The sequence below is a fragment of the Lampetra fluviatilis genome, chromosome 1 (genome assembly GCF_964198595.1).
Source record: "Lampetra fluviatilis chromosome 1, kcLamFluv1.1, whole genome shotgun sequence".
NCBI classification, from domain to species: Eukaryota; Metazoa; Chordata; class Hyperoartia; order Petromyzontiformes; family Petromyzontidae; genus Lampetra; species Lampetra fluviatilis.
Genome location: NC_136275.1, coordinates 20,321,090 through 20,348,971, shown reverse-complemented (window position 1 = coordinate 20,348,971; position 27,882 = coordinate 20,321,090). Strand labels below are relative to the sequence as shown.

At 46.9% G+C, this 27,882-nt stretch overlaps 2 protein-coding genes across 6 annotated transcripts in view; one reads left to right on the top strand and one right to left on the bottom strand.

The window, feature by feature from the left end:
- Positions 1-905: 905 nt before the first annotated feature.
- LOC144933857 (Golgi reassembly-stacking protein 2-like) lies at positions 906-13,220 on the bottom strand. Of its 3 annotated transcripts, XR_013637100.1 has the most exons (12): positions 13,191-13,220; positions 10,642-10,888; positions 9,502-9,582; positions 8,748-8,951; positions 6,871-6,957; positions 6,254-6,384; positions 5,968-6,082; positions 5,286-5,457; positions 4,923-4,976; positions 3,925-4,014; positions 1,666-2,885; positions 906-1,540 (listed from the first exon to the last, which is right to left on the bottom strand). XR_013637100.1 is itself a non-coding variant. In XM_078859086.1 (11 exons), exons 2-11 carry the CDS (start codon positions 10,702-10,704, stop codon positions 2,539-2,541), a joined length of 1,344 nt encoding a protein of 447 aa, XP_078715212.1. In that variant the 5' UTR covers positions 10,705-10,888; positions 13,191-13,220; the 3' UTR covers positions 906-2,538. The 3 variants fall into 3 exon arrangements, 2 of the variants coding, with proteins under 2 accessions (XP_078715212.1, XP_078715226.1); XM_078859086.1 differs by having other exon boundaries at positions 906-2,885; XM_078859100.1 differs by lacking the exons at positions 10,642-10,888; positions 13,191-13,220 and adding an exon at positions 10,296-10,552 and having other exon boundaries at positions 906-2,885.
- A 190-nt stretch (positions 13,221-13,410) lies between these two features.
- Positions 13,411-27,882, top strand: part of LOC144933830 (polypeptide N-acetylgalactosaminyltransferase 3-like) — a 33,352-nt gene continuing 18,880 nt past the window's right edge. Inside the window, exons 1-6 of one of the 3 annotated variants that reach the window (XM_078859035.1) lie at positions 13,411-13,936; positions 14,856-15,099; positions 17,598-18,325; positions 21,879-22,135; positions 23,825-23,997; positions 25,817-25,969. In XM_078859035.1, the coding sequence (XP_078715161.1) occupies positions 17,990-18,325; positions 21,879-22,135; positions 23,825-23,997; positions 25,817-25,969 (919 nt within the window). In that variant the 5' untranslated portion in view covers positions 13,411-13,936; positions 14,856-15,099; positions 17,598-17,989. Of the gene's footprint in view, positions 13,937-14,729; positions 15,100-16,731; positions 16,816-17,597; positions 18,326-21,878; positions 22,136-23,824; positions 23,998-25,816; positions 25,970-27,882 lie in introns of those variants that run through there. The other 2 variants (XM_078859029.1, XM_078859044.1) reach the window with 2 other exon arrangements.

The window sequence follows — 27,882 nt, the reverse complement described above, 5'->3', positions numbered from 1 at the left end:
CTGTCGTAAGGGGAGAGAGACGTGCAGACTCCAAATATACAGGCATCAGGGTCGGGATCAAACCGATGACCTCCTACATACCAGGCGATGGAGTTAACATCTCTATTAACGTACAAGTAGGTTGTACGAATATTAAACCAGTTAAATGAGAGGCAGACACCAGCAGGTTGGAATTATTCTGGAAAGCGCAACTTGATGGTCAAGAATAGTGACGGAGTGGCAGCCAAAGAATGGAACGGGTCCCTTGGGTTAACCGAGATGGCGCGATTAGTTTACCTCATGCACAAGCGCTGGGCGGATTTCGACTTCGCTGGATCACAGAAAATGGCAGTTGTTTGGGAAGGCCTTCTTCATCCAGCAGTTGGTTGAAAATGGCATTTCCAAGTTGAGATTGATCTGTATAATGTGCTACGAATTGTGCCTTTGCAAGAGTAACCCTTTTTTCGGTAAAGTCACGTAGGTTAAAAAAGAAAACAAATAAATTAAATCACGACGTTTCGGAGGCAACACAAGCTTCCGTCTTCAGGTGGAACCGTCACAGCAAAATTACTGTATCAGTATCAGTACTGTATCAGTAATTACTGTATCAGTAATTTTGCTGACGGTTCCACCTGAAGACGGAAGCTTGTGTTGCCTCCGAAACGTCGTGATTTAAGTAACAATTTAGCTTTTTGACTGCTTATTTTGCAGTGTATAAAAATCATTCATTTGCTATTGTATAGGATGCTCAAACGTCCACAGCAGATCAAATAGTGAATTGAATTGTACAGCATTCAAAACAGCTGTGGCAGTATCAGATTCAGCTAGAAGACGTCGTATACAGCCACGCCAGCGTTCCTGGTCGACTACACCCTTATATTCCGTCACTATCGTTAACACCGACGCAGGAATAACACCGAGACAAATCAAGATATAAATAGCTTTATTTTTTCCCCAACAGCAACAAATTAAACCAATCCCAACCGAGAACAAAAGAACAATGTTCTGCCTCCACAGTAGAAAAACAATTGCTGACTAGTTTTGATCAGGTAGTGCAAGCTACGTGTTTTTTTTGCAGATGATGTGATGCCTTAGATATTGTATGAAGTAAAACGAGCTGTCAATGGAATAGGCATCACCAAAGCACATTCAAAATGTATTCTTATTTTATCCCACATCATAAAGCAGCATCTTTATTGCTGTACAACACCATTATAAAAATCTTCAAGTTATCTATATACAGTACAAGCTTTGCAACTGTAATGTATTTAAGGCTGCTTACAATAAGGAGGGGGATTTAATTTAACCAATTTTAACACAGAGTTAACAGGTCGATCCCTTGCTTTGAATGGGTGTTACTACAGAAGACCATTGAATATCGCGGGCATATCGTTCGCAGCTTCGACCTATCGCATGCCAACCTCTTTGTATACCAATTTAGCTATCGTGGGGTCAGCTTTGGACTTTCGCGGGTCGACTGGACTTGTAAGGACTGTATCATTGGCTGATACCGTGGTGCTGGGCGGGCGAGCGACGCAAGTCAGTCAGTGGCACCCTCAACCTTTGCCGTGCAAGAATCTTGCGGACAAAGACCCCCCCCCCCATAGCCTTAACAGACTGTTGGGGTATTAGTGAGCACTTATGAAGGCCGGCATGGCACACAAAGAGGGTGGGGGTGGCCAGCACCATGCCCGGCCGCCGTCATCTCCCCAGTGGCGATGTTTACACATCGCACCAGGCATGCACTCATTTGAGGCTGAGTCGGCCTATGGGATGCCCAGGACCGATTAAGATAATCGTCACCGGTGTTGGGCGTGAGCGGGAATCAAACTCGGATGGCCGGGTTCCTCGCGCAGCGCGCTAACCTTGACGCTACCGCTCCCCACTTGCGAACACACACCTGGTTTAGATCATCGGTAAGTGCAGTATTCAGTATTTAATGTATCTGTTGTTTAATATTTGTATAGGGTTTTACATGTTTATTTCAAGGATTTCGTTTTTAGTCTATTTGGCATACAGTGCAGTATTTCAATTGTGAGGTGTCTATTTTTGGTTGCCGTATACCTAACCCCATTATTTAGGTAAGGCTTAAGTATTGAACATCGCGGTTTTGCCTTTCGCGGAACTTCACAAGAACGTAACTGCCGCGATATTCAACGGTCTCCTGTACAGCAAGTTAACAGTTTGTGTAATAAAAAGTGCACCGTTGAGAATGCAAAAAATAACATTTGACAGAACTGTTAAAACAATGTTTGTAAAGATAGGCATGTTGGGCTTTCAATATTACCAAAAGAAATTATTGTATTTTAATGCAAGGCTACATTCTCTTTCATTAAAAACATGCCAGTTATTATGTATCAGCAGAGCAACATTTGTACTTCATTCTCAAAATGACATTTTTATCTTCACACCGTACCCCTGCAAAGACGCGGCTCTGCACACACAGCGTTCCTTCAAATGCAGCAAACAGTAGAAATATATCATGTATACACCGACAACCCTCTACACCAAAAGCATACCGCACTCACACACACAAGCCTATCCACAGACGCCCTACCATTACCCCGACTCCTCCGTTGATAATAGGTTATCGGCGGCTGCTCCGCTCATCTCAGAGGCTGGAAGTGTGGCTGCGGGTGTTTCTTCCACATCCAGTGGTGGCGATGACGAGCTCTGCGTATAAGGCGTGTCCGTATTGGCCGATTCTGGCGGTGGCGTGGAGGACAGGCCTGGTGCTGCTGTGTACAGCGGTGGGGGTGGCAGTGAGGTTGACAAGGCTTCCTGTGTCGGCGGCACATCGGGCAGGCTTGTCGGGAATGCAGGAATTACTGCAGAGAGTGATGCGGGCAGGCCGCCCGCGAAGGAAATGGGCACCACTGGCGGATATGAGTGCAGGGCAGGGAGGCCTGAAAGGCATAATGCAGTGTTGTTATTCAATGAAATAGAATGCTGTTTTTTTATTATTCTAGACACCTAAATTGTCGATGTATAATTTGATACTTGCAAACATTGTGCAATGGGATGGATACAATTTTAAAAACAAAGACCATACGTTGCATATAACACCACTGCACTCATTTGGAATTTGTGAAATACTGACTATCTTGATTCTGTATGGAACCTCAATAGTGAAGTCTTGGAATCAATAAAGCACGTTGGTTGAATTACTATAGGCTTCGCAGGTTTATACAATGTTGTGGGAATTTATATTTGTTTGCCTTTATCCAAATTTTATTCTAATTGTGTTGTCATGTCATGCGCAAATGGAATGTCCATTAGAACTCTCTCAGAGCAGTGCATCGCCCTGTATAGAGAATGTCCCCGTGGTAAGATGACAAAATAGATCCACTTTTCAGGTCCTTTTCAGTGATCTCTTATCCACAAATAGGGGGTGCTGGACTTTCCCATGCATCCTTCTATTAAGATGTTAATATCATGGCAGGAAAAATAATAGTTTTTTTTTATTCCATAATCTGAAAATTTTGGCAAATTAACTGAAACATCTAATATGCTGGTTGATGGCTAAGGCCATAAACCCCGATATAGTTCAGAAACCGGTTTAATCATGAGTGGCGACATAAATACGATCACGAGATCTTGGTGGTTACTGGCACAGTGCTCTTAAATGAAAATCCCGTGACTACCTCCTCACTTTAACACGAAGGCTTTCCCAACCAATATTCATAATACAGGTTTTTTTTGGTTAGATCGCGTAAATATGTGTGGTTAAACCCGCCACCACCCAACAGCCAATTAGTAAGGGTTGTCACTCAGAGAGAAATACAAATAATTTTAACCGCTCTGATAGCTACAGGCTTAGTTATTAAGTAATGCATAATACAATTCCTTACAGAGGAATCACATACTAATTAACTGATTACTAATCGGACTGCATGTTGTATACATATCATCCTCCAGCGGAGAATAACAACGTGTACCTCTTACCTGCTGCATTTGGATCAGCAATTCCAAGCTGGCTGATGGGAAGGTTTAATGGTGTAAAAGGAAAGTCTGGTAGTGTGCCAGGCATGACACCTGCAAAAAGATAAACACATTTTACGGTTAATCTTAATTTTAGAACTTTCGTGACTGCAGGAATTATTATTTGGTTCTTTCGGTTAAGTCACGTCTAAAGATAAAATAATAAATTAAATTAAATAATAGAATACGACGTTTCGATTGCAACACAAGCAATCATCATCAGGTATAATGAAATAGCGACATAAAATCTAACCAGAAAACTATAAACAGACATATTAGCAGACAGATATCACCAAGATACATAGAGAGAGCAACACAGGTAACAGAGAGAGGTGATCGTCTCTGTGGGGTGGCCTTAAATAGACAGAGGAGGGCGGACGCAGAGAGAGGGAGGGGGGTTAGAGAAAAAATTAGCATGACAATGAGTGGACGACAAAACGTGGTACTGCAAGTGCGATGACACGGCAAGCAACTGATTTTAAGGCTTGCTTGCCGTGTCATCGCACTTGCAGCACCACGTTTTGTTGTCCACTCATTGATATGCTAATTTTTTCTCTAACCCCCCTCCCTCTCTCTGCGTCCGCTCTCCTCTGTCTATTTAAGGCCACCCCACAGAGACGATCACCTCTCTCTTACCTGTGTTGCTCTCTATGTATCTTGGTGATATCTGTCTGCTAATATGTCTGTTTATAGTTTTCTGGTTAGATTTTATGTCGCTATTTCATTATACCTGATGATGATTGCTTGTGTTGCAATCAAAACGTCGTATTCTATTATTTAATTTAATTTATTATTTAATCTTTAGACGTGACTTAACCGAAAGAACCAAATAATAACATTTAACGGTATATTGTCGATGACTACAATGAATAGAATTTTTATTTAAAGATTTTTTTTTTTAATTATACGTTACGGTGCGCACGTTTTTATTGAGCAGAATTGTGTATATATATAAAAATTACCAGGAGGTAGGGAGGCATTCGTATGGCTTGGTATGAGTGGCATTGTCAGTACACCTGCAGGGTGACATGCAAGACAGCAACATTTTAGAAAAGGTTAAGTTCACTGCCAACTTGTTTGTATGAATATTAAGCGTGTTTTGGTTTTTCAACACGTCGTCAGTTCTATTTCTATCACGGGAAAACACCTTTTTCATTTTTGGCAAAACACCCCTTTTAGCAGATACCACTTTTCAGCCAAGAAATTAGCGATAAAATGTCATTAACCGCCATGAACATTGGGCCCATTGTGTAACAGAAAGCATGGATACGTCAGATTTGTTTTTATATTACAAAACTGTTCAAATGTGCATGCCTGCTATTTACCATCATTCAGTGCACTGGTGACAGACGGGGGCGTGGAGGAAGCCATGGTGCTGAGCGGCAGGCTGGCCATTCCTGGTTCCAAACCGGACATGGTGATAAGCATGGTCGGGGTAGAAGAAACGTTTACTGGAGTTGGGGAGCTCAGCAGTGAGTTGGCAGCTGAGAGGGACACCTACAAAAAATCCACAGGCAAAGGGACAGTAAGCTTTGTTTTCATTACACTGGTTTATATGATCTCCATTTACAGCACATTTCAATGTATTATTGATGCAGGGTTATTAAATAAAAAGTCAGAAAAATATTCCAGTTATGAATCAGCTCTAGATTTTAAGTTTTCGTGACTGCAAGGATTCATAACTCTTTGGTTTTTTCGGTAAAGTCACGTAGGTAAAAAATAAATGAAAAAACAACTAAATTAAATCACAACGTTTCGGAGGCAACACAAGCTTCCGTCTTCAGGTGGAACCGTCACAGCAAAATTACAGTAATCTTGTGTTGCCCCCGAAACGTCGTGATTTATTTAGTTGTTTTTTTCATTTATTTTTTATCTACGTGACTTCACCGAAAAAACCAAAGAGTATTAATCAGCTATATGTGCACGTTATTTAATGGGTTTTATTGGTACCAATATTCAGGAAAATTAAGTGCAAATAAAACAGTGGGGAAGGAAGCTTGACCACACCTCAGTGAAGCCGTCCTTTGCACTGGTTGTGGTTGAAGGGCTGATGAGTTTGCCCTCAGTAAAAGGCCGTGTAGGAATCCGATGCAGGTATCCGTAGCCAATCCCACAACCCAGACTGTCGTGGAAAGTATAACACCATAATCACAATGTACAGCACTATGATCTACAATATAAAAACGAAATAAAATATATCACTGTGCATCATTCCGTACTTCTCTCCTTTTGAATTTATCTCCATTGTTTTATTTCATTATTTGCAACATAGTTTACAAATGCATAAACTCACCTGCCCTCACCACCCCAGGCCCCATTGGGTGTGATTACCACCTCTCGGCAGCTGTCAATGTCACTGTTGTACACGTAAAGCTTGAGAGGCTTTCCCTCATGGGATTCGATCATAGTGTACAGATCCTCGGACTAAAAAAGATGCAAAGAATGGATACGCATGTCAATGTAAACTAAAACAATTTTGTTATTTTACCAGGTGAGGCCCACTGAGGTATGAAACCCATTTTCAGAAAAGACCTGGCCACAAATGATAGCTCAACCAAGTGGCTTATCACGTGGAATTTTACAGCAGCCAAATACTCTAAACGCATGTTGATTCTAAATGTGGAGGGAAAAATCGGAGGATCCGGTGAAAAATTCACACGACCACGGGGAGAGACATGCAAAGTCCAAATATACAGCAAATGTCAGGGATGTGATAGAACCAACGATCTCCTGCATAGGTAGTTAAAATCTTGCCACCGTGGAGCTCCTGTACTTTAGCAATGTACTTTAGCAATGCAGGTTATTATATTTATTCCTATGTTGCTCTTCATATTCACCAAAGGTTATCACTAATATTAAGACGAATCAACAACGCGTGATAATTGCAGTACAAAAGGTCAAGACAATTACCTCATTTAACACGGCATCGGCTCCAATGATGTAGTCTGAGAAAGGACGCAGTCCTGCCAGAGCAGCTGGTGAGTGTGGCTCCAAGTCCTAAACACATTGGTACATTTTTTTACAATTATAAATCTCCATAATATATGAAGACGGTGTTTATACATACACTAGCTTGTTTGCCCGTCCTAGGACGGAAGCTGAAATATTTGCCCGTCCTAGGACGGAAGCTGTAATATTTTTAAAAAAATTGAGCGGAGTATAATTGTATCTTGTGTCAATTTAATGGCAGTGAATCTTGCACGAAAGTATGTCATCAAACACGTCACTGCATTTCACTGTAGCACTGTATTAATGGCAGTGATTCTTGCACAAAATACCTCATAAAACACCTCACTTCATGTCACTGTAGCACTGTATATAACTGACCTTCAATTTGTTTAAATTCACTGCTCTGATACTTTATTCTCTTCTGCTTTCGGTCGCTGGGGTTGAAATAAATTGGAATTCGATACAATATCTGGAAAATCACCGAGAAATGTCTATTTTACCATAGCGTATAAGCATAAATTAGACTTAACTCTTGTCTCAAGTGCTGAGGAAATAAATAGAGACCAAATCCACTTTGTTGCTGTGTATAATTATTTATTAGATTCACTTTAAATAAACGCCAAAATTAAAATGAATTTGCGAAAAAAAATATTTCCGCTCGACCTTTTTCTGCACGAGTAGAAAAATCCACCCGCTCATGAATATTAACGACGGGTGGGGGGGGGGTGCGGCATGTGGAGTGACGTTACACACAAACAGACCTACTTGGCTCATTATAGTAGTAATAAAAGACACACTGCTATGAGCCCATGTTACCAATGCGATGATTCTATTTCTACGAGCTTTTTTGCCCATCCAAGGACGGGTATATATTGCAGTAAATCTGAAATATTCAATAGAAAAATTGTTCAGCTCATGATTATTAATGAGGGGAGGGGGGGGCATGTGGAGTGTGCAAACTTCTTGTGCGTTAGTGTAAATTTCCACGCGGGCATGAATATTAATGAAGGGGGGGGGCTCTTTTGCAGTAACGTCACGCACGGATGTAGCACTGTGCTGCGAATATTTCTTTTTTACCGTCACTTTCTGTAAAAAAACGTCATATTTGAAGCAATTTTACAACCTTCCTCTGCGTTAGTGTAAACATCCACCCACTCATGAAAATTAATGAGGGGGGGTGGGCCTCATGTGGAGTGATGTCACGCGCGGGACAGACAGACATTTCTGAGTGATTATAGTAGGTAATTCTAAAATAGTAGATAAAAATGCATGAGTCACCTAAGACTGATTGGCTTGGTGCTCCAAACACCCGGTCACTTTTTACATGACTTGCAAGACTGCTTTGCCTGTGAGGTGGGAAACCACTCATTCATCATCAACCATGATCTATCTACTGCAGGATTAAGCCTTCCCCAAGTGATTAGCATGGTGACCATTGTCAATCACCTTTTCTTTTACCCAACTCAAAGGTCATCAGTTATAACCATCAATATACATTTCTGGTTACTTCCAAAAGATTGAGCCTCCACTCAATTTTGTTTGACAAAAAATGCTCAAGAACTGTGACTAACTGAAGGACAAATTAGATTCTTAAATAGATATCATGTTATTCGAGAAATCATAAGTTCCCACTATTCCCATGTTTGAGAGGCTTCAACTCTGTAAAGCCACATGTGGCTGAGCTACTCACAATGTGTGTCCCATTTGACACATAAGCCACATAAATACTTCCAGTAGTTCATATACTTCATCCACGTAATCCCACTAATCCACAGATTCAAATGTCTGCTCATGCACCATGTGGTCCATGCAAGTGTGTGGGGGCAATGCATGCTCACCAGGACGTGCCAGACGTTCTCGTTGGCACCCTCAAAGCTGCAGAAGCGGATACTGACGCCGAGCAAGCCCTGGCCACCCCACAGGTTGCTGGGAGTGATGGAAACATCGCGAACCTTAAGCGTCTTGCTGCTGAACACGGACATTCGTACCGGCTTCTCCACGTTGGCCTTCAGCAGGTCCTTCAGTGTCTCGTTGTCCCTGTCCTGGCCACATCAATTCGCAACAATGAGTACGGTTAACGTCGCTATTCCTGCGCAGATTACGGAGGTTGCAGATAAAACTGTGTTTACGAAAAAGGGAGAAAGGAATGGAGGAATGGTATTCTACACTCATTCATGGCTTTAATTGCACATTTTATTATTAGCTGCTTCTCACCCGTTAAATACTCTACTTTTAAGAACAAAAACAGACCACGCATTCTACGTCTTAACCCCCATTCTACTTTTGTTTTTCCACTTGTTTTTGTTTTAACTGTAACCATCACTCCCCCCATGTACCCCATAGAATGAAGCTTACTGTAAACATCTTATTTAAAAACCTTTTCAAAACAAAACATTTCGAACCTAACAATCTTGGTTCACTTTGATACGTTAATTTCTGGCGTTATTCCAAACTTAGTTGATCTATCAACGTTATGTTATTCGCGAATACAAATAATGTTTTCACATGTACTGTGAACGAAAACGTTGTAATGTTCAAACGCTGAATCAGTAGCTCGTGACATTGATATTCATTCAAATAACATCAGCTCACCAGCCTCGTGTTTCCAATTGATACAATGAAATCAAAGAAGGGCTCCAGACCTGCTCGATGTCCTGGAGAATTTTCCTGTACCTGTAAACACAGATTAGCACGGTTGGCTACGTACGGTGCGAACGAAGTTCAAAATACATACAGACACATATTGAATGAATGGTGGTTAAACACGACACATAGCGTGTTTTCCTCTGAAAACAACCAGAGGCACACGTTATGCAAGCATGCGCAAGCTCATTATTGTTCAGCACATCAAGAGGACAACCACGCTGTTTACATCAGGTAGTCATCGGCATCAGGTAGGTAGTGACCACGGTTGGGTAGGTAAGTCCTGGTGAGCATGCATTAATCAGGTAAGTAGAGACCCGCACATTCGATTGGCAACGAAAGGTGTGAAAGAAGTTTACCATACCACTACCGTTGCCATAAGCCGCACCATCAATAATTGTGCAAATGTTACATTTCGCGTGTAAATATAGTTGGGTAAATTTCGCGAGACGTAGGCATTGTAGCAAAACATAGAGCTCTCTCTGGTAACCAGATGGACAGTCCTTAAGGTGAATTATGGCCTTGCGTCAACGTAAAAGCATTTATGGTACGTCCATCGTACAGCCACTCCCTGTCACCTTTGCCATGGCGGTGGCGGCTGCTAAGAGAACGAGGCGGATCTCAAGCACTAAAACAACAACAATACTGATAACAGACTGGGGTGAACAAACCTATGGGGAAAGATTAGGTCGGGGGGGGGCATCATTCAAGCATTGTGCGAAGTTTTAAACATTTGCACGCACTGAAGGAGGGCCGCGGCTTGCTCGAGTCAACACGGAGCTGTCAAGGCGTCGGAGGAATCACGAAGGCGGCGTCTGATGCGTGTTTCGAAGCTAAGCGGCTTTTAAATCGAGGTTAAATCGACACACTTGTCCATCTATTAGCGCCAAAGCATTTAAAAATGCGTTAAAATCACGCAAAAAAAATGCGAGGCCTAACGGCGAAGCCTCGACCTGGCCTGACCCGGACCGGCCGGGCATTGCGTGCTTTCCCCGGCGGGGAGGGGGTGGTTGGGAGGTAGGCTCCGCGGGCGTCCTCGGCGATCGGGAAGGCGTCTTACAAGCCGCGCGGCGCGCGTGTCCCCCTCACCCTGAGGACGTGGTAGCCTTCGCTGCCCCCGCCGGGCACCTCGACGCTCTGCGAGCCGCCCATGGTGGTAGGAGGGGGGGTGTGCGTGCGGAGAGCGCCGCTCTCTAATCCGCTCTCGGCGAGGCCTTCTCACAGAAGGCGCACGGAAGGCGCGAGACGTCGGCGACGACTGACGTGGCGCCTCGCGGCGGCGGGGGCGGAGGGGGCGGTGCCCACGCGGATAACGACGCGTGCTGATTGGCGCTGGCTACGTGGGAGGGTTGGGGGAGTGGTGGAGAATTACGCCGGGGGGAGGAGAGGGGTGGGGTGGGAAGGGGGGTGATGTTAGGAGGGGGGGTTGGAGTAAAGGGTGAGGGGCAAGGGGTGGGGGGAAGGGGAGGGGTTGGGGGGTTGGAGTGAAGGGTGAGGGGCGGGGTGGGGGGGGGAAGGGGCGGGGTTAGGTGTTGGAGTGAAGGGTGAGGGGCGGGGATAGGGGGAAGGGGAGGGGTTGGGGGGTTGGAGTGATGGGTGAGGGGCGCGGGGTGGGGGGAAGAGGAGGGGTTAGGGGTTGGAGTGAAGGGTGAGGGGCGGGGGGTGGGGGAAGGGGCGGGGTTAGGGGTTGGAGTGAAGGGTGAGGGGCGGGGGGTGGGGGGAAGGGGCGGGGTTAGGGGTTGGAGTGAAGGGTGAGGGGCGGGGGGTGGGGGGAAGGGGAGGGGTTGGGGGGTTGGAGTAAAGGGTGAGGGGCGGGGGGTGGGGGGAAGGGGAGGGGTTGGGAAGTTGGAGTGAAGGGTGAGGGGCGGGGGGTGGGGGGAAGGGGCGGGGTTAGAGGTTGGAGTGAAGGGTGAGGGGTGGGGGGAAGGGGAGGGGTTGGGGGGTTGGAGTGAAGGGTGAGGGGCGGGGGGTGGGGGGAAGGGGAGGGGTTGGGGGGTTGGAGTGAAGGGTGAGGGGCGGGGTTAGGGGTGTGGGGAGTGAAAAGGGGGCGTGATTATGGGCCGCACGTCAGAATCAGAATATTTATTTTTTCAGGAGGAATTCCGATGAGCTGTGAAGCTCTTTATCACAGATGTTAACCACTGGAGGTCATAACTCTATTATCCGAGTTAATTACCCTTCGAGCTATACAGCTCTTTGTCAAGGGTGACTAGGCCAAGCAGCAACAATTAATAAGATATACATTATTAAAAATGTAAAATTAAACCAAATTATGTTACAAAACAATTACGTACATTATTTTCGACCTCAATAATGTCTGTCTAAAAGAGTCCAGTGATAGCAGAGTGATGATCCCCAGAGAAGACCCCAGTTGGTTCCAAAACTTTGGAGCAGCAGCTACATGGACCAAGTTGCGTACGAAGTGTCACCACTGGATTAAGCTGGTTGCTATAGTGATTGGGCATGTATTAGTTTATTGATTTATCCGCTATGGAATGCCAACATTTGAAGTTCATGATCATCTTGTGTGTGTTTGTAGAATTCATGTTTCGTATATAAACAATTTTTTTTACTCCGATTTTTCCCCTCCATATTTAGAATAAACACGCGTTTATTTGTGACCAGGTCGCTTCTGAACTAGAGTGGGCCTTACCTGGTAAAATTTAATAAAATAGTAGTATCTAGACTTAAAACTTTCGTGACTGCAGGAATTCATATTCTTGGTTCTTTCGGTAAAGTCACGTAAATAGAAAACAAAAAATCTAAAATAAAAGCAAAAAACCCACGACGTTTCGATCGCAACACAAGCAGTCTTATTCAGGCAATGGAAACGTCGTGGGTTTGCTTTTATTTTCTATTTCCGTAACTTTACCGAAAGAACTAATAATAAAAAATAATAGTAGTAAATAGTAAATTGTATAAATTGAATATTCAATAGGTATTCAATAAAATAATTGTGTATTACCGATATACCAATAAAGCATCCATCAATTCCACTGTTCTATTTTACGAATGCTTGATTAAATTGTCGATATATCGACTGAATAAATTAATAAACATACATGACAGTCCTGTCTTTTGTCAATCCATTGCTGAGTAAAAGCCTCCCCATGATGTGTAGTTATAGGGCTGTTTGACCATACTTTACCATGCTGGTTAGTGCAGATTGGTGACGGGGGGTGGGTGGTTTGGGGCGTGACTGTTCAATTCGCCAGGAATTGAACTCACGTCTCTAGTTGATGGCGCAGTCCGCTGAACACAAGTGCCACCGCTCCACTCCATATTCACAGCATAGTCTGAATTCCATATAGGCTACTGCACAATGTCAATGTGTCCACGGATTGCTCAGTACATTAAGGTATTCACAAAGCATATAGATGATATGTATCAGTTGTTATCGCATTGCACAAAACCACTTGTATCAGCCATCTAGAACTCATACATGTGTCAGCCAGCACCCTGCGTTTACCAGCCATTCATAAACTATTGTATATGTATGCACCAGTCAGCAACACCGGTGTGCCAAGCATGGGACAGATCCTCACTGATGACGGAAGGCCTATACATACCACCCACCCAGCCTCCAGATACCATCCAGCAGCCTATGCGTACCAGCCAGCCAGCCGATGCGTACCAACCAGTTAAGTCACTCGGAGTGTACCACTCAGCCATCCGGGCAGCCAGGCAGCACATCTTGACGCTTTCTTTATTCACAAAAAAAATCCCTTCAATGCCCGGCTTTGTTCGCGGTCCTCGCTCGCAAAGTTCCCATAGCGACGCACAAAGCGGTCCCTGCGGAGCGACCTTCGGGTCTTTTGTCTCGAAAACATTCCCCTTTGTGGGCGTGAGGAGCTCGCGGCTCTTGTCACTTCAAGTCGTGCCAGCGGCGAGGCCTCCTCGCTTCGGCGGCGTCCCCCGGCACAATCTCGACAGCACAAACGACCATCGGAGTGTCGACTGTTACCCACCGACATTTCATCTGGCTCCTGTCTCTCTCTCTCTCTCTGTCTGTCTCTCTATGCTCGTCTCGATCTGTTCCTCTGTCTCCTGGTGGTAACCGGCGCGTTTAAAATTCGGATTATGCGTGCGCGTTCGTGTGGGAAGTTTCTGCCAGGCGCTTCCAAGACCGAGAAGAAGTTGAATGAAAAGTGATTAATTATGTAGTATCCAGACTCGCCGAGGGGGGCCCCTTTAAGATATGCGTTGCTATTTCCGGAGCTTCATTATATCAGGTGCATATACCATGCGCAGGGTGTAATTGTAATTTGTGTAAGGGCTGAAAATGAATGTGATGCGTCATATCACAGTCTACATACAATAATAGCAACAACAAGCGCCATCAGCATTCAAAAGTGCTCTTACGACCGAGATTGTCGCATCAAAGGTACGTGTCGGGGCAAAAAGAGCGTGTGCTATGATTAAAGATGGCAAGCGTGTGTCTGCGTAGAATTCAAATAATGCGCCTTCATTCACTTTGTCTCGCGAATCGGGAACAATATCGCGTCTTCCTTGGCACTAAACGGCTGTTTCCTTACAATCGGTCTTCTACTTTCGGTAGAATTCATTGGTCGGACAATCTGAATGTGATTGATAAGAATCATTGGCCTTCTATGTCGAACTGCTGTATTATGGATATGTGTGAATATGTTCAGCTGCAAAACTGTGCGTCGCATAGTTTCAGTTTATTTGTAGCCGTTGGCATTGTTAGAAACGAATCTCTCCCTTGAAAATTGTCTTATTAATGGAAATTAGTTAAACAGAAAAGCTTCACTGACATTAAACCTCTTTTTAAAGGAGGGTTCTGCGTTGGAAAGTTTGGTCAGTTCCATAAAAAAAGTCTTTGGCTTCATACGAGATAGAACCGGAGTGCCCGGAAGAAAAACAAATCCCATCACGAATACGAGATAAACAATCAAAAGCTCCGCACGGATGGATTGCGTTGTTGCACTGCATTTTCTCTGGCACCTCGACGACCCGCGTCTACAACACCTGGTAACCACAGGTGGTCTCCCATTCACAGAAACTACGAAGCAGGATGAGCCCCGCTTAGCTTCACGCGGTGTCGTGAGATCGGGCGCACTTGGGGTTATTTTTTATCGTATGCAAGAGGCTTGCCTACCTCACTTGCTAATGAAACAACATTACTCGTGTCGTTGTTGCTGTTGCTCTTCACGAAGCGTGCTGCGCAAAGGCAGTGGCTTCTCTCGAGGTGTAAGGCGGACGAGAAGGGGGAGAGGAAAGAGGAGACCACCCTCCTGGAAACTTCACAGGGATGAATGCTCAAAGCTGCATTGTTACTACAGTGCAGCGGTCTCCGCCTGCACTCTGAAAACGCTGACTGCGAGAAAAGCCCTCCGCTCACATGAAGAGAGAAAAGCGAGATCGGAGGTGGGAGCCCTCGCGCGGCGGTCCGTGCGTCCCGTAGCACTCCACCCTCCTCACGTCAGCGAGACGCATGCTCGGCGTATCCCAGCAGCAGCAGCAGCGGCGGCGGCGGCGGGAGCTTAGAGACACCGAGGCAGTGGTCATCCGCGCCGCCCTTTGCAGGTAACAGAGGCGCGCACACACGCGGTCGCGTTGCAGTGGTAACATGCAAATCCACTCCCGGGTCGCTACGTTGACCGGTACGCGTCTTCGCCGGGACACCGTGGAACTGATTGGTCTTCTTCATTCGGAATTAAACAAAATTGAGTTGCTGCGTTGGCACTGGTGCGTGCACCACCGGCGCAATGATAACACTAATACAATCTCCACACATTCGTCAATTCCACATCCCAAGAAGGGAAATTATATAATCGGCGACGTTTCGGGCAATGGCCCCTTTTCGTGTACGTTCAACTTCTCTCGCACCGTGCGTAGCCAACCATGCTAATCGGAGCAGAGGCATGTACGTCTACTTTAGAACAGTAAAATAACAAATGACAGCCCTTTTGTCAATCAATTGCTGAATGAAAGCATCTCCAGCCGTGTCGGACATGGCAGTTGTTTGACCCCTCCTTCGCCATGTTGGTCATTGCAGTTTGATGAAGGGGATATAGGCGCGCGATCGGTTCAGATTTCATTCGGCACTTAATGATGTTAACCGTGGCCGACAATCGTGTTTATGGCAGCAGTGCCCTAACCACTACGCCACTAATTTTGATGTTAAACATAAAAAAACGGATTTCATTATCATTGATGTCCCATTGTTATCGTGATGAGCGCGCCTCATGTATACTTACGTGGCATAAATGAACTTAATGAGGCTTTATATAACGGGTTGCAAGCGTCGACTACGAGAAGGTAGCATCGCAGATATATTGTGAGAGAGAAACCCACCCCGCTTCATTACGACAGCCCCATTCATGCAAATCCGTGCGCTAATCTCTCAGGATCAAAATGTTAATTTAATGACCCGCGAATTGGTCATAGCTCTCTCTCTCTCGAGAGAGAGAGAGAGATTGTGGCGAGAGTTAACGGGCTGGCGGATACACTGGGATACTTTGAGCGTCCTGTGTGCACATGATATAATATATATATAAAGCACAATAATAAAGGCTTTCTCGTGAATGGACACTTCAGGTTAAGTTGTCGATGGTGACACCAGGCGTCGATCAATCACCTCGATGTATAACCCCTTCTCCTCCTACTCACCCCGGGCGCCGCCACAATCTCACCCACCTCTCCATCTCCCCAACTCTCCACCCGTTGGGCCTCCGCATCGATTGTCTATGTGCACTTCGTAAATTGCGTGCGTGAAGCAAACACGATATCAATATTCTTTGGACTTTCGGTAAAGTCACGCAGATAGTCACGTAGATTGAACCAATCTACGTCACTTTACCGAAAGACCCAAGAATATGAATTCCTGCAGTCACGAAAGCTTTAAGTCACAATATCAATAATTAACACACGCACACACAAACAACACAAAACTCACCGCCGCCCTGTGCTCATCAGTCACCCGCCGCTTGACTGCAGTGTTAGATGTTTGATCAGCTTTGTCAACATCCGTCTAGGAGCGCGCGAAGATCCTGAATGTGTGGCCTCCTCTCCTCCTTACTCCCACCCCTCCCCAACCCCCTCAACTCACGGGACAGACATTGACACGCCGTTAGCAAAGCCCTCGCCCCCATTACGTTGGACAGACGGCATCGCCAGATCGCCACAGCAAGGAGAGAGACGCCCACGCTCTGTGTGCTCGACGGGAATGACGGACGGGACGGTGCGCAAATCGCGCAAAATTGTCCGCACAAATCTCCAGAATTCACGGGCCTGAGAGCGGTAAGGACATTTTGAATTAAGTCGATTTTTCACAGCTGTTCCTGCGTGTTGTTTTTCCTTCTTCTTCGTAGAGAGGGAGGGGGAGAATGTGTTATTTCCTCTCAAGTGTGTCGAGGTGTCTGCACCACCGGCTCTCTTCCCGTGCGACCCCGAAATTCCCCCATCCGCTTTCCCTCCACGGACCGCTCCCCCCCCCCCCACGAACTCCTAACAGCACCTGCCTCGCTCTGCGGGACCTCCTCAGTGGGGGGGGGGGGGGGGGTTCTGTCTCGCACCTCCGTAACTTAATCCCTTCCCCCATTAGCCCCGTCGCGACTACGGTACACTTTTACCCGGTCGCCTCTTCATTGTCGCTCGTTTGTGGCCACAGAGATATAACACTTCGCCGCGAGGCGCCCGAGTCTTACACTCGCCCGGTCTGGGATTCGTTCGGATTTTCGAAGATACGTTGTCGGTGTCGTTTTAGCTTACAGCTCGGAACGACCACTAGGCGCCCCACTCAAACGCAGGTATTCGTCGTTGGTTAACGCAAGCCTGCATTTTAACCTCGGCAGGCGCTCACACTTTCGTGTTCTTTGTTGCAAATCGGTAAGCTCAACTTGTTCCGCTTTGACGCGTAATTTGTCCTGATCTGTGCTCTCAACAGGAGCTCCGAGCGCGCCTTCAGCTTCAGCGCGAGCGCTGCAATCTTTGCAGGCTGATTGCGAGGATTGCCAACCGAAGACGCGCGTTTAAGTGATGGATTTGGTTCATTAATCGCACGCTGTATTTCTGCGAGACAGCCTCCTCCGGGTTTCGGGGTGCACGCCGTGGGATGAGGACGCCGACTGACCCGCAGTGAGAGCGCAACTCAGCGCCCTCTCTTTGGCTCCCGAGGCCAGCCGAAGATCCTTTCATCACTCCCTGCATCCGTCCCTACGTCCATCCATCTCAACACCCATTCATCACCTCTGTCTATCTGTCCGCCTCTGCCATTCTTCCATCCATCTGTCCATCGCCTCCGTCCACCTATCCATTAATCCCTCTCGTCATTTACGTCCATCCATTTATCCATCACTCCCTCCCTCCGTCTCCCCACCGCAACCATCTCTCCCTCGCTAGCCATCTCCTGTAGCTGCTGGCTCCGCCGTGGCCGGTCGCCTACCCCCTCGTCTCTCTCTCTCTCGCTGTGGCCATGTACCGCGTGGCCCTGACGGCGCTCCGCCTGCTGCAGGCGAGACGAGCCCGGCCCGCGACCGCGTGGCGCGCCGCCGCTCTGCTCGCTCTGCTGCTGCTCGCCGCGCTCGTGCTGCGCGCCGACATCTCGCGCCGCTCTCCGCGCCTCTTCCTGCCCCTCCCCGTCGCCACGCCGTCGGGCGGAGGGCCCGAGCTGCTCCAGGTGCAGCCCGGGGACCCGCCGGGGAACGGGGACCTCGAGGGCGCCGCGGACGACGCGGAGGGCAATCCCGGGGCTCCAGCGCGCGTGGGAGCCGTGCCGCGCCTGCAGATTAGGGCCCCCGCTAAGAAGCAGGTACGGGAAACCCTCTCTGCATGCCGCGAGTTGTGGATTCGCGGGCTTCGCATTTTCGCGTTCTAATTCCCTATTCGCGAACCGCTCGACTCTAGTAGTCGCGAGTGTGCCTGGTGGCAGATCACCGAGTCGAGCGTGCGGTCCATTAAAAAAGAACGCGAATGTCATCAGGGAAAGTGTTGCGGCGAGCGCTTCCCAAAGTGCTACATTGAAAAGAACTGTGCGGCGCTGTTATAAAACACTTGCACCTCACGAGGAGTCCTCGCGAATTCCTCACCATCACCACCACTTTTATCGTCGTCAAATCATCATCAAAGGTAATAAAACAACACCTTATTCTTCATAACGAATTATTGATGTATTGTAGTAATTATTACTAAACATTTACCCACCCGCATGTTCACTCGTACCCTGGAACGTAAACATATTTTCCCCATTGCAACAAGGTTTCTGCATTCGCGAATGCTGCATCCGCGAGCGTTTTAAGAACGTAACTAACGCGGTTAGAGGGTTCGCTGTATTGTACGTGTGTAGATGTGCGCGCCACGACCACTCGCCTACGCTAATTCAATACGGTCTCCATCCTATATGGGCGTTGTTCATTAACGCCCAGCCTATGCCGTGCATGTGCTATTTACTATTTTTATTTTACCAGGTAAGGCCCACCGAGCTACTCTATAGCTCTTTTTTGCAGAAGCTTCTTGGCTATCACAAATGATAACTCAACGAAGTGTCTTATCGCGTGGAAATATGAGAGCAGCCTAATCCTCCAAACGCGTGTTTCTAATTGTGGAGGGGAAAAACCGGAGGATCCGGAGCAAAATCCACGCGACCACGGGGAGAGAAACATGAAAACAGGAAATATACAGGCGTCATGGTCGGGATCGAACCTACAATCTCCTGCATACCAGGCGAGGTAGTTAACATCTTTCTGGATGTTGGCTTGCAACGCCGCGCGAGTCAAATGGTGGGGGTTATTTGACCTCTTCGTCACCTGGTGCTGGTCGGTAAATGGCAAGAGAGCGCTGAAGACGTGGAAACATATAAAGTCCAGTACAACGGTTGATTTAGCGTCACTGCTACCTGCTGCCCAACATATACAATTACAGTACACTTTGGATGTACAGTACTGTATTGGACACACTTAAAACGGGGTTCGCGTTGGTGGTGTTATAACTCGCTGACCCGCCCATACTCGACATCTTCATATGTCATCGGATGCCTCCTGTAGTCTAAATAAAGATTATGATTCTGAAAGAAAAAAAAACCTTAAGTGGGGTTTCGGCAGGACGCACCACCGTAACGGGTGATGGAGGATGGACCAGGCTGGTGACTGAATGACAGCCTCAGGGAAGGAGGGAACACGTCAAAGAAGATGACGCACGGCAGAAGGGGGAGCGACCCGATTAGTTCGCGTGCAAGTTGTGGATTCGAACGTGGCATCGCGTGACAGCTGGCGACGGCGTGGCTCGGACCTTTATCCGGCAGCGGATAGATCGTGGTGGTGACGATGATTATGCTGGTCGCGTATGTATATATGCAACCGTATCTTACTTAGAATGATGTGCGCAGGGTGGAGATGCGCATTACAAGGATACATTAAGCACACGCACTTGTTTAATAAGACAGTCGGTCATAAAGGAGGAGGAGAGAAAGGGCTTGCGCATTGACTGAATCAATCGTGGTAATGACATACAAGCACGGATAACCTTCGGAGGAGGAGGGGGAGGGGTTTCCAGATTCCGTTGGCAGCAGCAGGAGAAGGAGTGAACCCCACCGCGTGAAGGTTGACTTGAGGGTTTTGGCTGGAGACCTCGGTTGGTGAATCAGGGGAGCGCGCGGAGCAGAGCGAGGGGAGAATGGAGGGAGGGGAGAGGTACGCAGTGGGGAGGGGCGAGTCTGTGGGGCATCTTGAAGACGGTGAGAGCTATCCCGCACCTCCGATTAGCGCGGTTGGCTACGTACGGTGCGAAAGAAGTTCAACGTACGTTGCATTTGGACGTGGGTGGTCGACGTGGAGGCGGGAGGAGGCTCACCCCCAACACGGGCTTTCACTGCGTTGTTGTTGTTGCGTGCCGCCTACTATCCGAATATTGCGTATTGCCCCGCAGAGCCGAGTGAAGTCCGCAACTCCGTGCGCCCTAATGATCAATTATGTAATAATTATTATCCGACAAGATCCGGCAGCTCTGCGCGTAATTTATTCAGACCGTGGGTCCCAACAGCCGCAGCAGCCGCCTCACGCTGGCTACAGATCCATTTTTGAGGACACAGTAATTGCTGCTGTCGTTAATTCTCATTTATATGTGGTTTTCTTTGTATCGCCTTTCTCAGCGAATTGCGCCAAGGATTTGTCTTTGTGTCCACCTAGTTGCGTAAAAAGTAGCTCGTCCTAAAAAGAAGGCACTATTCTATTCATGGCGCGTACACCACGATCGTTTTTGACCTACCTCTGACCGTGTGGATTTTCTTACTTTTTGTTTTTCACGCTTTTATTTAACTCTGTCTGTTATTGTTGTTGTCGTATCCTCAAATCTTGTAACTCAATTTTAACCCACTTATCTATTTGGTGTCGACTGCAAACTTGGCATACTGTACTTATGGCACACTGATGACAATACTATATTCTATATGAAAAAAAATACATTCGTTTTTATACGTTGTGTTTCGGCTTGGGTCTAATTGTCCACGTCAACTCACGTTGGCTGTAAATCACCACTGCCCCTTACGTTATCACAAGCTTTGGGGCCACTTCCTAGAGTCGTGGAGTTCTGCCATTTCGAGTACGGTATATTTCATTAAAGCGTGTTTAAAAAAAGTATTTTTAAATATTATTTATTTTTGTTCATCACGAAATAACCTGACGAACGCGTACCCTACGTTGGCATGAAACAGTGAGATGGTTGTAAAGCTTGCGCATTGACGTGAGCCGGTGGGGTGCAGTGGTCGTGCAGTGGTTAGGACTTGTCTACCAACACGGCCGCCTGGGTTCAACTCCCGGCCACGGCTAATATCAGTGGCCAGTGAAGTCTTTCCGATGCACTTCTGCGGCCGTCTGGAACGTTCTTCATTTCGATATTAGGAAACCACTAGAGCTAGGCATTTTAGAATCTAGATTGAAAAAACACATTTCTTTCCAACTGCTTTTTGCGTTTAGTTTGTTTTCCTTCCTCCGCACCTCCGATTAGCACGATTGGCCACATACGGTGTGAAAGAAGTTGAACACACATACATCTGTACCAGTTGTTGAGTCCCTATTTACCAACATACACTGACCAGCGTGGTGAAGTATGGTCAAAAATCCGGCGTGACCTGCACAACATAGGGAGGCATTCATCCGACAAAGGGCTGCAAGCGAGCGAGCAAATGCAGATCTGCACCTTTATCTTTGAGCGTCGCATTATTGAATTAGTTTCGGTTTTCCCGACATACCGCACAATTGGAGAGGCCCTGCTCCACATGGCTTTGTGACCTTTTACACGTCCACTGCGAATGACCCGTGCGTGATCGCCGGCGCTGGTTTCTCTCTTTCTTGCCTCCGGACGACGAGCAGGCGAACAAAGCGAGGAGCTCTCAGCCCTGCAGCCGCTCTGACCACTACGGCCCCGACGAGCTGAAGCCTCACCTGGGGAGGCCCTCGCAGGATCCGCTGGCGCCCGGCGCCCGCGGGGCCGCTGTCCGGCTCGGGGCACTGTCGCCCGACGAGCTGGACGAGAAGGAGCGAGGCTTTGCCAAGCACTGCTTCAACGTGTTCGTCAGCGACCGCATCTCCCTCCACAGGGACCTGGGGCCCGACACGCGTCCGCCCGAGTGAGACTTCAGGGGCGGGTTTATGGTTGCGTCGCGGGGCTTCGAAGGCCTTCTTCCTCTGCCCTTTGATTATCTGTCTATAATACGAAATCACGTTTCGCTTCTTTTGTCCATCTGTGAGTCAGTATCAGAGGTCGCAACCAGGTACCCGATACCCGTACCCTACCCGATACCCGGCTACCCATACCCGGGCCGGGTACGGGTACGGGTAGCCGTTTGCGACCCTGGTGCGGCCGGGTATGGGTAGGCCGTGAGTCACTGGTGAATAACCGTTTGTCACTCATTTCGGGTAGGGTACGGGTAGGGAACGGGTACCCGTACCAGCACACCGGTTTTGTGTTGGAGAGTAAACTCACAACATGTACAATTCGAGTACGACGTTTCACTAGTAATTACAACCAGCCTCATCAGGTGACAGCCTACGTGTTAAACTGATGAGTTTTCATCACAGAAAGCAAGCCTTTGTGATTTGCAAATGGTCGGTGAAATCGGTAAACTTAAACGAGTTTTATACTCAACTATGTTTCATTTGACCAGGTGAGGCCCACAGAGAGATACATAGCTGTTTCTTAGAAGAGACCTGGCCACAAATGATAGCTTATCGAAGTGGCTTATCACGTGGGAATTTATAGCAGCCAAATACTCTTAACGAATATTGATTCTAAATGTGGAGGGAAAAACCGGAGGACCCAGAGAAACATTCACGCGACCAAGGGGAGAGACACATGCAAACTCCAAATATACCGCAGGCTTCAGGGTTGGGATAGAACCCACGATCTCCTGCATACCAGGCGAGGTAGTTAACACCTCGCCCCCGAACTCCAGTCATTCTCGCAGCGGCTTTTGGCTAGCCATCGAACAAAGACGATTACCGCATCGCGCGCTTTCAGATACGCTTCTGCAGGCGTCTTGAGCGCTCTTCCATTCTGATGTTTGGAAGCCACCGTGGCTATGCACTTTTAAATGTAGATTGAAAACTAATTTCTTTAGAATTGCTTTCTATGTTTAGTTGTCTTTCCCCGCACCTCCGATTAGCACGGTTGGGTACTTACGGTGCGAAAGAAATTCACCATACACACATACCGCCCTCACATGCGACAATGGAGTCTGCCAAATATTTCTGGCGTTTGGCACATATACAGTAGACGCTGGATATAAGCACACCTCATAAAAGCACGTCTCTGACACGAGCAACACGTGCTTACATTACACTGGTGGGGGGTGTTAAAGGGCAACTTCTGATACAAGCACACTTCTTCAGATATAAACACACTTTGCCTTGGTCCCAAGAAGTGTGCTTACATGCAGCCTCTGCTGTATATCACTTGTCTAGAGCAGACAATGGTGATTGCTGTTTTCTTCTCGCGAGTCCAGGGGTCGACAACAGAAACAACAAGAAGAGTCATTCTTTTTAATTCAGTAAAAAACACATTTCAAGAGCCGCAATGCACTGTGTGGTGAATACGTGACGGCGAGTCCTTAATAAATAACTTCACGAAGCAGTCCTTAAAGAGTCGCATGCGGCTCTGAAGCCGCAGTTCGCCGACCCCTGCGCTCATGCCTCATATTCCATGAGTGGGGGACAGTTCACCACTGGCGCAGTATTACAAAAGTCCATGCTCAAAGTTGGTACCACAAAATCCACAGTCATCTACCCTCCTCCTCCTTCTATGCCCCCTCCATGGCCAGGTGCGTGCAGCAGAGATTCCCGCGGACGCCGCCGCTGCCCACGACGAGCGTGATCGTGGTGTTCCACAATGAGGCGTGGAGCACGCTGCTGCGGACCGTGTACAGCGTGCTCCACACGGCACCCGCGCTGCTGCTCGTCGAGCTGCTGCTGGTGGACGATGCCAGCACGGAAGGTGGCAGCGTCGGGCGCGTGCCGGGTGGCCACCGCGGCTTCGTTTCCTCTGGGTCCCTTACGGTTTTTTCGCCCTCCGCGTTTAGAATCGACGTGCGTTGAGAGAATTTGGCTGAATTTCGATTTAAAGCTTTCGTGACTGCAGGGATTCATCTTCTTGGTTCTTTCGGTAAAGTCACGTGGATGGGAAATAATAAAATAATAGAAATTAAACATAATAAAATAAAATTCTCACTTTTTTTTCATACTTTTTTCTTACTCGATTAGCTGAGCCTTCTTATCTGGGAGTTTGTTGAAGGATCTCAAAGTTATGTGGAATCCCTCCCCGTAGAGGCGGTTAAATTTCGATTTCAAGGTTTTGTGACTGCAGGGATTCATCTTCTTGGTTCTTTCGGTAAAGTCACGTAGAAGGGAAATAATAAAATAATAACGTCGTTAGAATTATTTTATGATGTTTTATTTTCATTATTTTATTATTTCCCTTCTACGTGACTTTACCGAAAGAACCAAGAAGAAGAGTTTGGCTGATAAAATAAAAAATGTCCACGCTAATATTGGGCTGTCATTTGTGTGCCAGGTCACTTCTGAAAAAGAGTTATACAGCTCAGTGGGCCTTTCCTGATAAAATAAAAAAATAGTTCATGTAGTTATTTACTCACTGAATACTTCATGGGTCGTCGGTAAACTCGGAGGTGGCACGTGAAGAGCAATCGCAGCCATAGCAGGAGGTATTTTGGATGTGGTATGCCGGGGGTGGAAATAATTTCTGGCCCGCTGATCCAGACAAGCACGGATGAAATGAATCTCTGATTGTAAAGATTCACCACGCCCTGTCATTTAATGAATTGATGTTTGGGTTGCGATTTGTTTATAAAATCACGTTCATTTTATATTTATTTTATTTCACACGTGTTCGTTTTTTATTTAATCCGTCTCGTTGTAACATTTTGTCCACTCCGTTATCCTAAATGTAATGACACCATATCATTTGCATGTCATGTACTACAGTCATAAATCATCTTACGGGAGTGTTGGCACATTAGTTAGCGTGCTGTGCTTTGAACCCAGCATACCGAGTATCCGCAGCGAGTGACAGTTTGAACCGGTCCTGGCACCTCCTTCACCAATCCGTGAAGTATGGTAAAAAGAAACCCATATAACAGGCTTGGCTTGAGTAGACCTTCATCCGGCAGTGGATTTAAAAAGGCCTGCAAAACATTTTCAGAGACACAATTCGATGCATTTATTGTGAAAGTGAGAATCGATTGATGTTGATAAAAGAAAAACATCAACTTGATGATTAATTTGCTAATATTATGTTACTGATCTGGCATAGTGATGCAAATGATGATGCAGATAGCCACGGTGGAGAGATGTTAACTACCTCGCCTGGTATATATGAGGTCGTTGGTTCGATCCCGACCATGACACCTGTATATTTGGGGTTTGCATGTTCTCCCGTGGTCGCGTGGATTTTTCTCCTGGTAATCTGTTTTTCCATCCACATTTAGAATCAACACGCGTTCAGAGTATTTGGCATTTATACATTTCCACATGATGATAAGCCACTTCGTTGAGCAAAAATTTGTGGCCAGGTCACTTCTTAAAACGAGCTATATAGCTCAGTGGGCCTTACCTGTTAAAAAAACGTAGTTCAGTTTTAGTTTATGATAAATCGCAAACAATGATGGACATACATTGATATTGATTTCATCTTATGATGATGACAATGATATTGGCGATGGTTATTCATCGTGACGACGGTGATTATCACCATGCTGCTGCTGTTGTGTGCCTCCGTGCTCATGCGTGTGTGGCAGAGCACCTGGGCGCGCGGCTGGAGGAACATGTCTCTCACCTGGGCGGTCTGGTGCGCGTGTTGCGCCAGCAGCCGCGCCGCGGCTTAACGGCCGCGCGGCTGCTGGGTTCACGTAAGGCTCGCGGGGACGTCCTCACCTTCCTGGATGCGCACTGTGAGCCGCCACCGCGACACCACCACTGTTTCTGCCGCACACACGCGACGCACAACACAACAATAGCGTTAGGAGTTATGGAGCAGGTGTGTAACATCATTGTACGCGTTTACTCGTGCGCCATCATGCAAACTCCGACCGTGCCCGTCCAGTGCTCTTCGAGCTGCGTTGGCATCCGTTCGCTGAACGAATATTTTCGTAAGTGCTTGCCGCAAATGAACCAAAATACCTTGCTGATATCGTCAAGGACTGTAAACCATCACGCGAACTCCGGTCATCTTCGCAGCAGCGACTTTTGTCTAGCCATCGAACAAAGATGGTTGCTGCCTGAAACGCTCTTCCTCCTAATATTAGAAAGCCACTGAAGCTGTATACTTTAAAATCATCTAGATTGAAAACTCATTTCTTTCGAATTCATTTATGTTTTTTGTTTGTTGTCCTTCCCCCACACTTCCAATTAGCACGGTTGGCTACGTACAGTACGAAAGAAGTTCAACATACATACATGCTCAAGTTGACTCCTTTCTAATTGTCTAATTGTATATATACATAGAGTACTTTCACTCAAGGCGCTCGACATACCTTACAAGGCGATGACAGCACGGAATGATGTACGTGACAGGCGCGTGCTACAATGGTTGAGGAATGAACGAGAGCAATAGAGTGGTGCTTAGGGATCACGAATGGCCAGGGGAGGGACGGGAAGGTCTGGAGGGGCGACTGGAAGGAAGAGAATGGGCAATAGAGAAGAGGTGAGGCTTTAGGAGAGGAATGGGAGGCGGTTAAGGAGGGGGACTGCTTTCATGTTCAGGTGAAGTTAATTCCAGTGGAGGGGTGCAAGGAGGGAGAAGGACCGAAACAATGGGATTGGGCACAGCGAGAAGGAGGGACGGAAAGAGACAGGCCGACGATTTCAAGTTTCAAGTTTCATTTATTAGGTATAGCCCTGTGAGCCATTCGGCTCTTGAATCGGGTGCAACCGCAACAAACAAAAAAAAACATGAACAAGAAAACATCTTAAAGTGACTATGTGCAAACAGAAAATCCAAGAAAAGACAGCAAAATATTGCAGAAAAAGCCCCGTACACCAACACTGTGTGCAATAATCCCAGTGGGATGCAAGTCAAACAACAACAACCACAAGACAACTTAGATTAAGGCCATCAGTCTAACTCTGTACTACAACAAACAAACATGGCCAAACCGAAAAACTTTTCAAAAATCACCAAAATAAAGCCATAAAAGCAATGGAACAGTGATCATAGGAACTGTGACCGAATTTTCACAATAAACGACATAAACAACATGTATTACCAAACTCTGCAGCCATAGCTGGCTGCATGAGTCACTCCACAACAGCAGGAGCATCAATCGGAGTGTCAACATTTGTCAATGCACCTTTAAGATCAGCACACTAAATCAAAACACAGATCATACTTTGCAGCGATCATCCGGAGCGAAACATCGTATTTTAGGCCACTGAATTGCAGTGGCAGCTAGGGGTGTACAACTCCTCTACGATTGGGAACGAAGAGGAGATTGTAAGGAGATGAGAGAGGCAAGATGAGGTGGGGCAAGGCCGTTCAGAAACTGGAAGGCTAGCGTCAGGTATTTGAAAAAACAGCGGTGTAGTAACTGGGAAGCCAATGGAGTTGAAGGGGGAGGAGAGGCGAAGTGTGAGAATTAAAGGGAAGATTGAAAATAACTGGTGTAGAAGCATTTTGAATTTGTTGGAGGGAAGTGATAAGAGAGGCAGGGAGACCGAGTAGAAGATAATTGCAGTAGTGCAGAGGGGTGAAGATCAAATAATGAACCAGGGGTTTGACAGCAGAAATTTAAATGAGAAGGGCGGATTTTCCTGATGAAAGCGACAGATGCGAGTTGTAGCGGTGATGTGGGTGAAAAAACTGAGG